Source organism: Rhinoraja longicauda, chromosome 23 (genome assembly GCF_053455715.1).
Source record: "Rhinoraja longicauda isolate Sanriku21f chromosome 23, sRhiLon1.1, whole genome shotgun sequence".
Classification (NCBI taxonomy): domain Eukaryota; kingdom Metazoa; phylum Chordata; class Chondrichthyes; order Rajiformes; family Arhynchobatidae; genus Rhinoraja; species Rhinoraja longicauda.
In genome coordinates, this window is record NC_135975.1 from 22243875 (window position 1) to 22261058 (window position 17184).

The 17184-nt window shown below is 39.1% G+C and overlaps 1 protein-coding gene across 2 annotated transcripts in view; it reads left to right on the forward strand.

Moving 5' to 3' along the window:
• The window catches only part of cog5 (component of oligomeric golgi complex 5), a 100282-nt gene that overhangs the window by 79250 nt on the left and 3848 nt on the right, over positions 1 to 17184 (forward strand). For both annotated transcript variants that reach the window (XM_078419830.1, XM_078419829.1), the window contains exons 14-21: positions 4117 to 4216; positions 6345 to 6455; positions 8169 to 8231; positions 9532 to 9635; positions 12028 to 12259; positions 13333 to 13409; positions 15470 to 15596; positions 16408 to 16487. In XM_078419830.1, the coding sequence (XP_078275956.1) occupies positions 4117 to 4216; positions 6345 to 6455; positions 8169 to 8231; positions 9532 to 9635; positions 12028 to 12259; positions 13333 to 13409; positions 15470 to 15596; positions 16408 to 16487 (894 nt within the window). The remainder of the gene's footprint in view (positions 1 to 4116; positions 4217 to 6344; positions 6456 to 8168; positions 8232 to 9531; positions 9636 to 12027; positions 12260 to 13332; positions 13410 to 15469; positions 15597 to 16407; positions 16488 to 17184) is intronic.

Below are 17184 nucleotides of genomic sequence, written 5' to 3' on the forward strand. Positions count from 1 at the left end.
TTCTTTATTACAGAGAGAATTCTTCTGTCATCAGCTGTGGAGGTCTTCCTTGGCCTGCCAGTCCCTTTGCGATTAGTAAGTTCACCAGTGCTCTCTTTTTTCTTCATGATGTTCCAAACAGTTGATTTTGGTAAGCCTAAGGTTTGGCTGATGTCTCTAATAGTTTTATTTGTGTTTCTCAGTTTCATAATGGCTTTGTTGACTTTCATTGGCACATGTGATTTCCACTGGTGATGGAAAGACTGGGTGCTGAGAGCTCTTTTATACCTGCATTAAGGAGGCAATTAAACACACATGAGCAATTACAAACACCTGTGAACCCGTGTGTCCCAAACATTCTGGTGCCCTGAAATGGGGGGGAACTATGTATAAACACTGCTGTAATTTCTACATGGTGAAACTAAAATGTATTAAAAAATGGCCTTTATTAAAATCTGACAATGTGTACTTTAACCACGTGTGATTTTTTTCTATTACAAATCTCAAATTGTGGAGTACAGAGGCAAATAAATAAATGATGGGTCTTGTCCCAAACATTATGAAAGGCACTATATATCATTAAAAATAGATCAGAGTTCACTGGCTAAGTGCCCAGTACGAATGGAATATAATTAGTTCATTTCTTTATTTTTAGTCCACTGAAATTGAATTTACAATTATCTGATATATTATTTAATTACAAATATAGTCCTGCTATCCACAGCAGCAAATCGGTAGTTTAAAATAAATATGAGACAGTGACAAAAAGGTTGATTTCATTTTTAGAGCTGCAAATTTGAAATAAAAGCCAATGCTGACTCACAACAGCTTCATCTGTTTCTTAAAAAGAACAAATTAACAGATATATAAGAAAATAACTGCAGATGCTGGTACAAATCGATTTATTCACAAAATGCTGGAGTAACTCAGCAGGTCAGGCAGCATCTCGGGAGAGAAGGAATGGGTGACGTTTCGGGTCAAGACCCTTCTTCAGACTGAAGAAGGGTCTCGACCCGAAACGTCACCCATTCCTTCTCTCCCGAGATGCTGCCTGACCTGCTGAGTTACTCCAGCATTTTGTGAATAAATTAACAGATATAATGAACAAAAGGTTATAACCAGAATGTTCTTTGACCATGTTGAATGCGAACCATGTTTATGGTTGCTTCAGGATTTAAATATTGATATCAGTATCAGACATGTTCATTTAAACTTTGTTGCATTTTCTTTGCAGTAAATGATACTGGCAATGATCCGAGACACTTAATTTGCATTTTGACTTCAATCAGTTTTAATCTTTGCATGTATCCAGATATGAAGACCAATTCAGAATTCATTATGCAAATTTATATTCTTTATTGAAAACTGCATTGTAAAGTGCAAATCTCCCAGATAGGAATAATCTCACACATATATGAAAGTGCTGGAATAACTCAGCGGGTCAGACATGAATAGGTGACATTATTGGTCGGGACCCTAATATCCGTGTACTTCATGGATGCTGCTTGACTCACTGAGTTAATCCAGCACTTTGTCTTTTTTTGTAAACCAGCACCATCAGTTTCTTGTTTCTACATAATCACACATACCTTTGGTTTCAAATATGTTGAAGATAAATCCTGTTAAGACGAAATTTCAGATATGTTTAGAGGTCCATGAGACACCGTTTAAACATAGTTGGAGTTGCATTAAATATTTGATTTTCTTCCACATGTTAACTTTCAAATTTTCTTGACTGGGAGAGGAGCAGACAGGAGCACCACATAGACAGGTTATATGAACATTTTGCACCTGGAGCAAAATTCAGTATTCTACAACTGGGGACATTTTTTGAAGTATTATTTAAAATGATACTTGTCTACTTAACTATCCTTCACCTATTAATAAATCAGACCAATCATCTTTGATCATTTTCAAATCCTTGGATTGAATGCATAATATATTGTGCTGCAAAACTGCTTCCACTTTAAGGCTTGCCAGTACTTCCATAGAGTAATATTATATAGTGAAGTACTAAAGATTAAATACTTTCCCCAGAATTTAATACCACACTAGACCAAGTCGACCCGTTGGGCCCAAACCTCTCCTGCATTGGTGCAACACCCTCCCCTCCCCTCCCCCTCCCCACTTCCCCCTCTCCATCCCCCTCAACCTCTCTTATCCATCCTCCTCCCCCTCCCTCCCTCTCCCCCACCTCTCTCCCCCTCACCTCCCTCTCCCTCCCTCCCTCCTCCCTCCCTAGGAGATAGATTTAAACTTTAAAATGTGAATAACTTTAAAAATATAACACCGATTTCAATAAAACTACTTGCTTTACCATTAAAGCGACGACGGTGAGTAAGGTGGGCCTAAAATTGTCACGCTATCGTGTACCGTTTTGGCTGTAGTTCGATCACAAATAAACAAACAAATGAGAGTTTTAGCATATAGATGGTATCTTTCACATATTATTTTGCACTAGCCCGTTGCTGGGTAATCATTCAGTGCGACACGCATATTGTGACACGGTGGCGCAGCTGGTAGAGCCGCTGCTCACATTGCCAGAGACATGGGTTTGATCCTGACCTCTGGTGCTGTTGTGTGAAGTTTGCACATTCTCCTGGTGACCGTGTGGGTTTACTCCAGGTGCTCCGGCTTCCTCCTTCATCCCAAAGACATGCGAGTTTATAGGTTAATTAGCCTCTGTAAATTGGTCTTAGTGTGTAGGGAGAGGATGAGAAAGTGCGATAACATGGAACAAAATTTTAACTGTTACCAGTTAAACCAAGTTTGGTTTAGAGATACAAACATGGAAACAGGCCCTTCAGCCGGCCGAGTCCTCGCCGAGCATCAATCACCCGTTCACACTTGGCTTTATGTTATCATACTTTCTCATCCACTCCCTACACACTGGAGGGCAGAAGAATGGGAGAATGGGATAGATCAGCCATGATTGAATGTCGGAGTTGAATTGATGGGCCAAATGGCCTAATTCTGCTCCTAGAACTAATGAACATGAACACGGGGGAATTTACAGAGGCCGATTAACCTACCTGCCCGCATGTCTTTGGGATGTGGGAGGAAAACGGAGCACCTGGAGGAGCCCACACGGTCACAGGGAGAACGCACAAACTGCTTAACTGAAACATGATTACATTTCTAGAATGGACTAAAATAACAGTCCATTTAGACTAAAATGGACCATTATTTTGCACCCTCAATTAAAACTGTAGAAAATTAGAATCCAACCATGAAGAAAGATGAGAATATTAATTAGTGTGAACAGTTTCATTCATCATCATATTCTAACTGATATTAAGTCAGCACAACTTGGTAAGGATCTTTATAGTGTCTAAGTAGCACACATAATTAGAAATAATGAACTACTTAAGAATTCTAGAAGAGTTCGATACTAATTTATCTTAAAGTCAGATTGTGGAATTTAGGTTACACCATAATAATGTACAAATTTGAGTAAAAATCTAAAATGCAATAAACAAAAATCTGGACTTTGGTTAGCTTCCTTATTTTTTACTGTGGAAGCAGTAATGGATTTAACCATAGGTTGGGGTGGAAATGAGGGGGATGGTTTTGGGACAAAAGACACTGTTCTATACCGTGTTCTTGTGTTCTTCCTGCCTGGACTAACCAATAACTAGAGCAAATGTTAAGTGGGTGTGTTGAACAGGTTAAGCGTGGAATGTTTCTGTTCAAGCTCAGTCCAAGTTTGGAATTTCCACATAGCTCTTGAAATTCTCTGAAGGAGCCAATCCCTTGTAATTGAACTCTGTCCAGAAATTCTCCATCTGGCTGATGACTTGATACATGTATGTAAGGTTATAGGATGTGTGGATGTGTCAGAATCTTTTTACCATGTCCAAAAGAAGAGGGCATAGGTTTAAGGTTTGAGGTTTAAAAGGGGTATGGAGATAAATGTTTTACAAAGAGAATGGTCAACTTCTGGAATGCTAGAAGAGACATTTAGACAAACACTTGAATAGGTAAGGAATGAAGAGATACAATTCTAAGGCAGGCACTTTCCAAAGAATAAGATGTATTAAAACACGTTTCTAAGAGGTAAAATATATACTTAATTTGTAAGCAAGCCATAATTTAGACTTTTAATTGGTTTTGACATGTTAATCTCTCTATTTTCAGTGAATTTAATGTGGCCTCAGTTGATCCAAACCTGAGTCTGGCTGTTGCAAAGAATGTTGTTAAAACTATTCATTTATTTGGAGTTAAATCTGAACAACTTGTAAGTATGGCATGGATCTGTCACTGGGGTTGGTCCATTACAAAATCAAAGGCTATAAAGCTTTTACTGGACTGTAAAATGACAGGTGATTCAAACTTTATCTTTTGACTGCAACATTGTTTCCCAAGTTGCAAACTATATTTTAATTGAATAATTTACCAATCATATTCATCACTGAGCAAAGGCATTTTCAAATGGTGAAATCAACAGGTCATTCCTAGCTAGCCACAATTGGGGAGATATTCAGTCAGGTGCTTTTCATATTCATGCCTGGGATCTAGCCATTGCTGGCAAAGGTGAGATTTGGAGTGTATCGCTAATTCCCTCCTAAACTGACATAATCTGAGGGTAGTTAAAAGTTACCTACATTGGTATGTCTGCAGTACACAGAAACCAGACTTTGGTAAGGATGGGAAATTTCATCCTTAGTTTTGTTATGAAAGAATGGAGATTAATCCTTACCAGTAAAATAAATGGCTTAATTTTATATTTCTTTAAAATATTGCTTTAGCAGGAACTTGTGATTCCTGATCAACAGTCCAGACATTTGGTTATCAGTCTAATAACTTGATCACTATGCACTCTAATTAGTTTTCCAGATTCTAGTCCTACTTGAGGTACAAGCAATTGATTAGGTGCCACACGTAAGGCAGCTCAGGAAGATGAGAGCCCAAAGGGCAGATACTAACACGGATATCAGGTTAGCTGGATGGCAGAGGATAAAGAGTGGCAATAAAGGGGGCTTTTTCTGGTTGGCTGCGGGTGACTAGTGGAGTTCTGCAGCGGTCGGTGCTGGGGCCGTTACTCTTCACGTCGTATATTAATGATTTGGACGAGAGGATTGAAGGCTTGGTAGCCACGTTTGCGGATGATACGAAAATAGGTGGAAGGGCAGGTAGTGTAAAGAAAGCAGGGGACTCTGCAGAAGGACTTGGACAGGTTGGGAGAGTGGGCAGAGAATTGGCAGTTGGTAAATAGTGTAGCAAAGTGTGGAGTCATGCATTTCAGTGGTAGGAATAAAGGCGTAGACTATTTTCTAAATGGGGAGAGAATCCAGAAATCGGAGGTGCAAAGGGACGGGAGTGCTGGTGCAGGATTCCCAAAAAGTTAATCTGCAAGTCAAATTGATAGTAAAGAAAGCAAACTCAATACTTGCATTTATTTCAAGAGGGCTTGTATACAAAAACAGGGATGTAATGCTGAGGCTCTATGAGACCACATTTGGAATATTGTGAGCAATTTTGGCACCATGTCTGAGGAAGGATGTGCTAGCTCTGGTGAGGGTCCAGAGGAGGTTTCCTGGATAAAAGAATGATCCCAGGAATTAGTAGGTTAACCTATGATGAGCGTTTGTCGGTACTGGGCCTGTACTCGCTGGAGTTTAAAAGAATGGGGGGGGGGGGGGCCTCATTAAAACATACAGAATAGAGAAAGGCTTGGATAAAGTGGATGTGGAGAGGATGTTTCCACCAGTGGGAAAGTCTAGGACTAGAGGTCATAGCCTCAGAATTAAAGGATGTTCTTTTGGGAAGATGAGGAGAAATTTCTTCAATCAAAGGGCTGAATTCTGCCACAGAAGGCTGTGGAGGCCAAGTCAGTGGATAATTTTAAGGCTGAGATAGATATATTCTTGATTAGTATGGGTGTCAGAGGTTATGGGGAGAAGGCAGGAGAATGGGGTTAGGGAGAGATAGATCAGCCATGATTGAATAGCGAAGTAGACTTGATGGGCCAAATAGCCTAATTCTACTGCTGTCACTTATGACTCGAAGGGCTGAATGGCCTACTCCTGCACCTATTGTCTATTGTCTATTGTCTTATGATCTTAATGCTTTTAGATATTGACCAGAGTACTATATTTCTTCTACATTTACTGGAAAAAGAAAGGGGGGGGGGGGGTAAATGTGACATCATTTTCAACTGTCTTCACAGCATCATTGGCATGAATGTATTTATGTGGAAAAAAAAGTAAACATCACAGCATGTATTTTTCTTATGTTTCTGGACGCATGCACAGATAACATGGCTTTGTGATAGGCCCTTTTTCTAGGAACACATCTCCTCCTCTATAATGCTTGTATTGTTGGTATTTCACAGTAATTTTAGGGATTTCTAATTTTTTTCACAGCTATCTACTCAGGGAGATGCCAGTCAAGTGATTGGTCCTTTAACAGAAGGACAGAGAAGAAATGTGGCAGTAGTGAATTCATTATACAAATTGAATCAGTCAGTGCTGAAGGTAAGGATTACCATTTATTGCTGAATCATACAGCATGGAAATAGGCTATTTGGCCCAACACGTCCATGATGATTAAGATGCACATCCAAGCAGTATTCCCAAATACTGGGAACGGGAGTGCACTCTGAGCTCTTACACAGCTGATGCCCAGGGCAAAGAAAATAATTTGAGGTTGTCCATGAGACCTGCTTGAAAATATGTTAAATCTTTAGACTCATTGGTTTTCCTGGCTCAAGACGAAGTGAATTGGTGAAGAAGCACCTGAAAAGTAATTGAGCACTCAGTTTTTCCCGAAAGAGATGGAGGCCTGAGGCACCGAGGCTGCAATAACCTACTTGGTCAACCCAAGCAGGGGGGCACACTGGCACAGCTGGTAGAGCCGCAGCCTCACAGCACCAGAGACCTGGGTTTGATTCTTATCTGGAGTGCTGTCTGTGTGGACTTTGTACGTTCCCCGTGTGATTGCATGGGTTTTCTCCGGATGCTCCGGTTTCTTCCCACATCCCAAACATGTGTGGTTTTGCAGGTTAATTGGCCTCTAAATTTCCCGCTGTCTGTAGGGAGTGAATACAAAGTGGGATAACAGAACTAGTGTGAACTGGTGTAGTAAGGAATTGCAGATGCTGGTTTAAACCGAAGATAGACACAAAATGCTGGAGTAACTCAGCGGGATAGGCAGCACCTCTGGATAGAAAGAATTGGTGATGTTTTGAAGAAGGGTCTCGACTTGAAACATCACCCATTCCTTCTATCCAGAGATGCTGCCTGTCCCGCTGAGTTACTCCAGCATTTTATGTCTATCTTTAGTGTGAGCTGGTGATCAATTGGCGGCATGGAGTCGGTGGGTCGAAGGGCCTATTTCCAAGCTGTATCTCCAAACTAAGCCCACCCACTTCCCCATTAAGCTCCATTTACAGCCGGTTTAGTGGTTGCTGTGCACAATCCACTTTTGTTTGAACAGTAGAACAGTAGGGTAAGCCAGTCTTCTTGAGCCCAAAGACTGGCATAAAATAAAGGGAAATAACATAGATAATGACTAAGCGAACAGGTTTAAGGAACTACATTAATTGATTAAAAAAATCTAGTGTTTCATTTAAATATGATGGTGTTTTATGAATTGGATGGACATGTTTCTGATTTTGGGGAGTGATCGATAAAGAGATAAAATGGACTCTGATGGTCCATCATAGGTGGAAATCTGGCAATGGGCTTCTCTGCCTTAACATTCTTTTATTCTGCCACCCAAGTGGAGAATCCGAGATCTAATTCTATTATTTTATCTTGAATACCAGAAGCAAATATTTGCTGAATAATTAATGCTGTGAAAAGGGTATAATAAAGTTTTCTTTTGTATTTGTCTTCCACAGATCAAATAGTAGCACTGTTATCAAATCGTGAAAGCAATCGAGTTGTTTTAAGAACTTTCTCATGGTTGTTTTATGACAAATACATGATCTAGTTTCTCTTCTTCACTGCATAACTGTTTTAGCCACAGGTGATCAGTTAATAAAAATGTTACTTTTTCTTTTCATTTGTGTCTTTTTTTTCTGGAGTAAAATTGTTCGGATGACACTTGGAATTTCAAGGACCAGGTTATGAAACATGCATTGAAAAATAGTTATTTTCACAGAAAGGGAAATTAGGAAAGGATTTTGTGTTTTGAAAATGTTATGTGTAGCAGGAATGTGAAATACCTATTGTTTGATTTTCCAGGTGCTGTCCACCCTGAGCTCTTTCCCTTTAATGGCTGAACAAACAGTTAGAACAGCATTGGAGGTAAATTAATTCTACTTGATCAATCCGTGGAGTTGTCCAGCACCAAGTTTTCATTTCCTGCTTGGTTAGGCCTTTGAATAAAATCAGTCTTTATTATTGGCATTGTGCAATATTAAAATCCCATTTACTTGGTTTATCGGTGGTTTCTGTTGCTTTTCCAACAATGTCACTGAGGCCAATTCAAAGAGCCTCCAGGGAAATTTAACATCAATATTAGTGCCTTAAATGTAATAAAATGTTCTTGGCCACTCAACAATATGCTATTAGACAAATTAACACAGACCCATTCAGCAACAACATTATGTGAAGTAATGTCGTTTATTAAGTACCGTGAAGTTCATGTCAACGGAGGGGATCTACTCTGCAGATAACATTTTCTACTTTAATTACTTTAGAGAGAATGACAGTGACACTCGGTGGGAACTGTAAACACTCCCAGGTTGCTACTTCCATCCTGCGAGAGCAGAACTGGATGGTTTGCAACCATGTTGTCTTTGACATTGAATTTAATTTAATTCATTTACTGGTTCCAATACTCCAAAGGCATAACCACCTTCATAATCACTTGACTTTCTCACTACCCCAGTGCATCTGCTGCTGAAACCCACATCTGTATCTTTCCTCTAATTTCAACATTCTATTGCTTTCCTGGCCTGCCTTGCACCTTCCACTGTTTGTAAATCCATACTCATCTAAACCTCTTCTGCCCATATTTTGACTTGCTACCAATGTTTTCCACAATCTCAGCTGGTCTGACTGACTTGCACTGGAGCCCACTACAATGCACCTCAATGTAAAAATCCTCATCCACATTCAGACTTCTGTAGTCTGTCTTATCTCTCAGCTCTCCACATATCGGAAATTGCCTCATTTGATTATGGCCTCTTAAGTTCCACCTCTGGTGGCTAAAATATCCTAAGCCCTAGAATTCTCCAGATTAGAACCTTTCCTCCTTTAAGATATTTCTGAAAACCCACCTCAATGTTGAAGACTATGGTCATCTTGAACTAACTTAAGGTCTTTGAAGTAATCGATTAGGTTAATGAGGACAGAGGCAACCGGTTTCAAAGATCCACAAGTTAGTTAAACATGTTTTCATTTTGCAAATCAATGCTCTGTTTCATTTGTTAACCCATAATTAATACGTTGATTAATTTTGCACTGAACTATAGGCAATGTTATTGCCAAACTGTTATAAATGATTTTAAGGCAATAATTTAAACAGAAACATATTCTTGTTGAGTTGCATTACTATCAATTATGATATTAACTACAGATTTTACCTTTAAATCTTTCTCAGACAGTTCAAGCTCTCATGGGAAGTGCAGTACAGCCATTACTAAACTCTGTGGAAGATTCGATTGAAGCCATTATTATCACCATGCACCAAGAAGATTTTGCAGGGTAATTATAGTAAACCGTCATTATTAGGGACCTCTTTGCAATGGATTTCAGTTATAGTGGACGAAGCATCCCCACTGTAATCAAACAGGACGCAGGCAGCAAGTTACACTGAGGATGTTGAAATTGACAAGCAAATTTTTGTTTGCATTAACAAAAATACATTCTTAGCTGTTAAAATGAACTTTGTTCACTAAGCAGATTAGACAAGCTAGTTTGTTTGGAAGGAGAATCGGAGTTAACGTTTAAGGTCGATGTCCTTTCACCATGATTGGTTGGTCGAGGGGATCTCACAGAGAGCAGGACAGGGTATCTGCACATTGCCACCCAAACAGCCCAGAGCTCCCATTTTGCTCTCAATCTCTGAATGTGGAAATCAGCAGCAGGAGTAGTTATTGCAGTTCCCCAGCTGCGCTGGAGAAGATGATGCCGGGTGGCTTTCCTGGACTGCTGCGCACCGTGCGGTGAGGGAGGTCTCACTGAGGTCTCAGTGGCTGGATCCAGGATTCTGACCCAGTGCACGGGCAGTGATGCCAATGGGGGAAAATCCCTTACTCGGTTACAGCAGGCAATCGACAATAACGGACACCATTCCCTCCTCTATGGTCCATTATAACAAGGGTTTACTGTATTCAAAATCAATTTGATTCCTCTTGATTCAAAGTGCGATTGCCACTCCTCGTAGTAGAGAAACCCATCGTTATCCCAGTGGCTTTTAGACTACTTTCTACCTGCTTGCCCCTACCCCAGTTGCAGGAACTAAATCTATAGTTGGCTCCTCCATTGTCCAACTAACACACAAACCCAGATACTTAGTTCCTTATTCCGTTAAAGTGACATAATTAATAAAATAATAAACTCTTGGATCCACTACATGGATAGGACAGGTTTGGAGGGATATGGACCAAGCAGGCTGGTGGGAGTAGTGTAGCTGGGACATGTTGGCCGGTGTGGGCAGCTTGGGCCGAAGGGGCTGTTTCCAAACTGTATCACTCTGTGACTCTATGATTCTTGGAAAATTGCATTAAACAACGAAAACATGGTTGTCTTTGCTTCTCTATGAAATTAAAAGATTATAGTGGTATTGGGGATCTGAAAATAAATTAGAAGTAATAGTTTTTTTATAGCTTCAAGGCATTCTGAAGTGTCTCACTGCCGGCAATGTACTTCAGATGCTTGGATAGTGTCATTATGAAAATGAGAGATGAGAAGTGGTGCTAAAGAGAACACTGAAGCTGGGCAATAATGGTGCTGTATGGTTGACAGGTCAGGATATGGGAGCAAAAATGTTGGATTAAAGGTGAAGGAAAAAATTATGCAGTTGAGAAAGATTAGATTGGAGCTCAAAAATCTCTTGGTCATGAAGATCTCAAACCTGGGGAGGTGTAGGATATCAATCAATGGGAGCACTGCCAAATCAAGAAGACATTGTGCTTTAGCAATGGTGTGTGAGTGAGGAATGGGGTTATGGAGCACTGGATGAGAGCCCAAAGTGATAGTGATATGTGGAATGCATCTTGTTCTGGGTGACATAAAATAAATGTAGACATAAATTATGTGGAGTACTGTGTGCAGTTTTGGTCTCCAAATTTGAGGAAGGATATTCTTGCTATTGAGGGCGTGCAGCGGAGGTTTACTAGGTTTCCCGAAATGGCGGGACTGTCGTATGTTGAAAGACTGGAGCGACTAGGCTTGTATACACTGGAATTTAGAAGGATGAGAGGGGATCTTATCGAAACGTATAAGATTATTAAAGGGTTGGACACGTTAGAGGCGGGAAACATGTTCCCAATGTTGGGGGAGTCCAGAACCAGGGGCCACAGTTTAAGAATAAGGGGTAGGCCATTTAGAACGGAGATGAGGAGGAACCTTTTCAGTCAGAGAGTTGTGAATCTGTGGAATTCTCTGCCTCAGAAGGCAGTGGAGGCCAATTCTCTGAATGCATTCAAGAGAGAGCTAGATGGAGCTCTTAAGGATAGCGGAGTCAGGGGGTATGGGGAGAAGGCAGGAACGGGGTGCTGATTGAGAATGATCAGCCATGATCACATTGGCTCGAAGGGCCGAATGGCCTACTCCTGCACCTATTGTCTATAAGTGAGGTTGATCTGAAGTAGGGATCTCGGTTGAGAAAGGTCTCGACCCGAAACGTTACCTATTCCTTTTCTCCAGAGATGCTGCCTAACCCGCTGAATTACTCCAGCAATTTGTATCTATCTTTGGTGTAAACCAGCATCTACAGTTCATTCCTACGTGATCTGAATTGTAAAATGCTTTTGAATTTGACAAAGCACTATTAAGTTATGTTTCATTCTATTTAAAAGAGGTGAGTTTGTGTATTTACATCTGGAGGAGTAATTGGAATAATGATATATATGGCTTACATTAATTTATACAGGTCTTTGTCTGGAAAGCCAGAAGTACCATGCTCTCTTTACATGAAGGAATTGCAAGGTTTCATATCACGTATCATGAGTGACTACTTCAAAATTTTTGAATGTGTGGACTTCATCTACGACAGTACAGAAAACATTGCACAGAGAGCTATTCAACTATTTATTCGTAATGCTAGTCTACTGAGACCACTGGGTGAAGGAGGTAAAATGAGATTGGCTGCTGACTTTGCACAGGTATGAATGATGGTTCGGTTTCTTGCTTGTTGAGTTATATTTTGAATTGTGAAAATTAGCATGGCATTTCAATGTAAGAATTGCAGATTTAAAAAGACACAGAAGTTCATACACACAATGGCACTAAAGGGAGGCTATTGTTGAAATAAGCAACATTTTCAAGCATGTGTTGAGTCAACAAGAATGTGTTCTTTCCGAGTGTTGATGTTTCCTACAGGATGTTTTCCTGTAGCTAAGCTTTTGCCTTGGAAGTAGTTAATGGGGCCATTGATAGCATCTCTCTTATTTGACTATGTCTCCTTTTTCTTTCTGAAATGTTTCTTTTGACCTCCCATTCTGTTAGCATTTGTATTTGCGAGAGGATTATCCACCCTTACAGCCACAAGCAAGGTGATTCCTTGCCTGTTTGATTTCCAAGGAGTTAACATCCTACTGGGAAATCTTGGATACTTTTCCGATTCCCTTCGACTGTATTTTTTCATGCAACTCTAATTGTTTGTGTTTGTTCTTTCTCTCCATCATGCATCATTGTCCAGAGCACCAAACAGAACTTGCACTTGTGATGTTTGTGTCGTCTTTTGAGTTGTGAAATGTAGATTATATGTCCACTTTGCTGAACATGACTGTAAAAGTGTTCCGACTATGTGTGTTTTACCACTTTATATCTCCCTTTCATTTTCAATGATTTTTAAGTTTTTTCTACAATGTAAAACAGCATGATACTCATCTTCATAAGGATTATATTTTTGAAGTAGGATGTTGAAAGTACCTTGTGGATTTTTGTTTCTACAGAAGTTAGCAAATAGCTCCACAATTTTCCAACTCTGAATACAGAAATTTGGCTGCATTAGTTCACTTAATGCATTTAAACCAAGCTTGTTTATAATCGTGATACTATATGTAATACATTTGTCATTTTTTAATTTATCAGAGATTAAAGATAAATTATATCTATTTAGTCTTCAAAAATGTTTAATTGCATTTGTGAAATATTTATCTGTTCATTAGGAATATGGAATTCCTCCTTGTTTATTTTGTACCTTTTATTTGAACTTGTACTTGTAATATTGCAGATGGAATTAGCTGTGGCACCACTTTGCAGAAGAGTATCAGATCTAGGAAAATCTTACCGATTATTACGGTCGTTCAGGTCAGTTACATTCACTTCAAGACGTTTACACAATACTTAATTCATTGCGAAGTGTGTGCATCTTTGCATCTGACCATCTTTCTTGGTCTATGATACTTCAGTTATTTATTTGTTTATTCTAACCTATATTGTTTTTTAGAATAAATATAATTCATTGATAATCTTTGCAGCAATGTATTGTGTGTATTTTTTTTAGTAATTATATGTGGCTTTGAGTATAAAAGGAACATAAATTCTGACAGTGGGTTTTCATTGTGCGCAAATAATGTCTTGACAAACAAAGGAATAGGTGTTTTCCTTCAATCATTGTTTCAGTTTATCTGGTTAATAATAAAACGAACTGCATGCAGAACCAAAGATTTTTTAGATAAGATATATGGATTACATTGGGAAATACTGACATTCTGCAAGAAACAGTTAGAGAATACTGCATGAATTCATATCATGTGTGCCAAATGACTGCTCGTAGCTTGACAGTCCAAGAATAAGCAATGTAGGATTATAAGGGATTAAGGTCATTCAATTTAAACATAAATGTAATTTCTAACACACCATCAACATATTGTCCTTTTAAGTTTTTTAATCTATTTTTTTTGACACAATGATTTGTGCTTGGCAAGATCCAAGTATTTTGCAAGAGTGAGGTTAAGCACTTTGGGAGGTTGGATGTCAGGAGAGAGTATACAGTTAATGGCATGACCCGCGACAGCATTGATGTGCAGAGGGATCTTGGAGTCCAAGTTCATTACTCACTGAAGGTGCTAGCACAAGTAGATAGGATGGTTAAGAAGGCATATGCTATGCTTGCCTTCATTGCTAGGGGCATTGAGCAAAAGTCGGGAAGTTATGATGCAACTCTAAAAGACTATGGTTGGGCTGCATTTGCACTATTGTGTGCAGTTCTGGTCGCCCTATGAAAGGAAAGATGTGGAGGCTTTGGAGAGGGTGCAGAGGAAGTTTACCACAATGCTGCCTGAAGTAGAGGGTTTCAGCGACAAGGAGAGCTTGAATAAAATTGGATTTTTTCTCTAGAAGTTGGAGGTTATGGAAAAACTTGATAGAAGTATATAAAATTATGAGTGGTATGGATAGGGTAGACAGTCAGAATTGTTTTTCCAGGGTGGAAATGTACAACTATAGTGTGCATAGCTACAAGGTGAGAGGGAGAAAGTTTAATGGAGATATGTGGGGCAAGTTTATTTACACAGTGGTAGGACCTGGAACCCATTGCCAGGAATGATGGTGGAGGCAGATACAATAGTGGTGTTTAAGAGGCTTTTACATAGGCAAATGGAAGTGCAGGGAATAGAGGGATATGGATTATGTACAGGAAATTTATATCAATTTAACGGCATCATGTTCGACGCAAACATTGTAGGCTGAAGGGCCGTTCCTGGGCTGCAGTATGTTCCCATGGCAATTATGATCAGATTTTTTTTTTTTTAAGCAATAATCTCTATGGAAATAGTGCAAGGATATCTTCTGTATGCCCGAGGCAGGGTAGATTGGGCATTGATTTGAAATTGCATTGAAAAAGTTGCATTTGCTTAGTCTGACAACAAAGTGCCATCTTTGTTTTTTGTACAACTATTGTACAACCTGTTTAGATTCAAAGGTGATAATGCCACCACTGACAGCTAATGATTTATGATTATAAAGTTGACTGAAAAAATGATATTAGCAATCCAAAAAAGTAGAGTATAACTTGGGCAAATAATTGAGATCCACTGCAGAACACATATTAAAATTGGGAAGAGGTACTTGTATTACTTTGAAACTAAATCACCAGGAAAATAGACTTATTTCCATAGACTGTCAGTACAAGTAAGGAGTGCATTAGTTGTACAAATGTAGGTCATGTGATCTTGTTTCAGTAGATTTGCTGTATTATAGGAACGAGTGAACCACTCTTAAGTATGAAGGATGACAAAGAAACACCAATATTGGAAGCCATGTCTCATGTCCTAGACAAATGGAAATTCTGCTTGTATTGCTCATTCTGTACAATTTAAGAGATTTTGTTTCATACATTTTGCTTAAATCTATTTTGTACTTCACAGACCATTACTCTTCCAAACAAGTGACCATATTGCTAATAGCCCAGCTGCAGGGGATATTATTCCATACAGCACCATTCTTCATTTCCTATTTACAAGAGCACCAAGCGACCTAAAGTCTCCTCACCAGGTATTCATTTAAGCTGCATTACATTTTGCCCCCTTTCTGGAAACTATACTAAATGTTATAACAAAATAAAGCAGTTGTGTACTTTATAATACCTGGGCCTTTAGATGCATTTACATTCTTATTCAGTATCTGTCCTTTCCTTTGTAACTTTTTTTTAATCTTCAAGATGTAAAATACTTTATTTTTCATTCAGTGTCCTGACATACCATTATTCAGTCACTAAAATGAAATTGTTGATGTTTAATGTAGGTCATAGGTTTTGAAATTTCTTTCTAAATGCAGTCCCAATCACTCAAAACATGAAAAGATTTTAGAGTTGTTACCCCTGACAGACATCCTGGATCTTGGTCACATTGTTTGTTTGATATTTTATTTTACCTATCTGCTCAATACTTTTCCCCCCAAGTTCATCTCTAATGGTTAGAAAGAGGGACTTTATTTTTCAAAGAATAATCATCGTCATTCATTTCTACAGATTTAATACATATAAAAGACTGTGTAATGAACCGTCTTAAAATTTCCCTATTCTAATTATATGACCTCTAAGTTTTTTAACAATTGTATATCAGGACACATGTATCCACATTTCAACCAATTGAACTTATCCCACTAATGGAAAGATGTTATTAATGGAGTAGATGGGAGGAGCATTAGGCAAGGATACACATCTCAACTTCCATTTTTGAAGAAGCCATTTTAAGATCAGAATTAATAGTTCTATTCACAGCAATTATTAAAGTATATTTATTGCATGTGTTGTATCATTTTTGCATGATATAATTTAGTATTAACAACTATGAAATCATTACAGAGAGCGGAGTGGTCTATAGCACGGTATTCTCAGTGGCTTGACGACCATCCATCGGAAAAGGATCGACTAATTCTCATCAGGTAATGTCATTTCTGGAGTTACTGTTGAATATATTTGTGCTGAGAAAATTAATACACCAGCCTTTTACATTATATAGGATAGAGAATTGTCTTCATGGAAGCAAAGGGTGATGGTGGAAGGTTGTTTGTCAGACTGGAGTTACCCTTGGGGATCGGTGCTGGGTCCATTGCTGTTGGGGTTTACATTAACGATTTGGATGTACAAGGCAGGATTAGTAAGTTTGCAGATGACATGAAAGTGGATTGACGAAGATAGTATTTGAAAATTACAGCACAATCTTGATCAGTTGGTCGAGTAGGCTAAGCTTTGATTAATGGAGTTTAACGCAGATAAGTGCAAGGTGTTAAATTTTGGGGAGTCAAACCAGGGCAAGAACTTCACAATTAATGACAGACCCCTGGGGGTTGTTGTAGAGCAGGGATCTAGGAGAGAAGGTACATAGTTCCATGGAAGTGGCATCACAGGTAAATGGGGTGGTCAAGAAAGCTTTCGGTACATTGGCTTTCAGCATTCAGGGTATTTAGTGTAGAAGTTGGGATGTTATGTTACAATTGTACATGACATTGTGTAAGGCCTCATTTGGAGTATTGTGTTCAGTTTTGACACTTTGCTGGAAAGAGTGCAGAGAAGATTTATGAGGATGTTGCCAGTATCCGGGCCTGAGTTTGAGCTAGGACTTTATTCCTTGGAGTACAG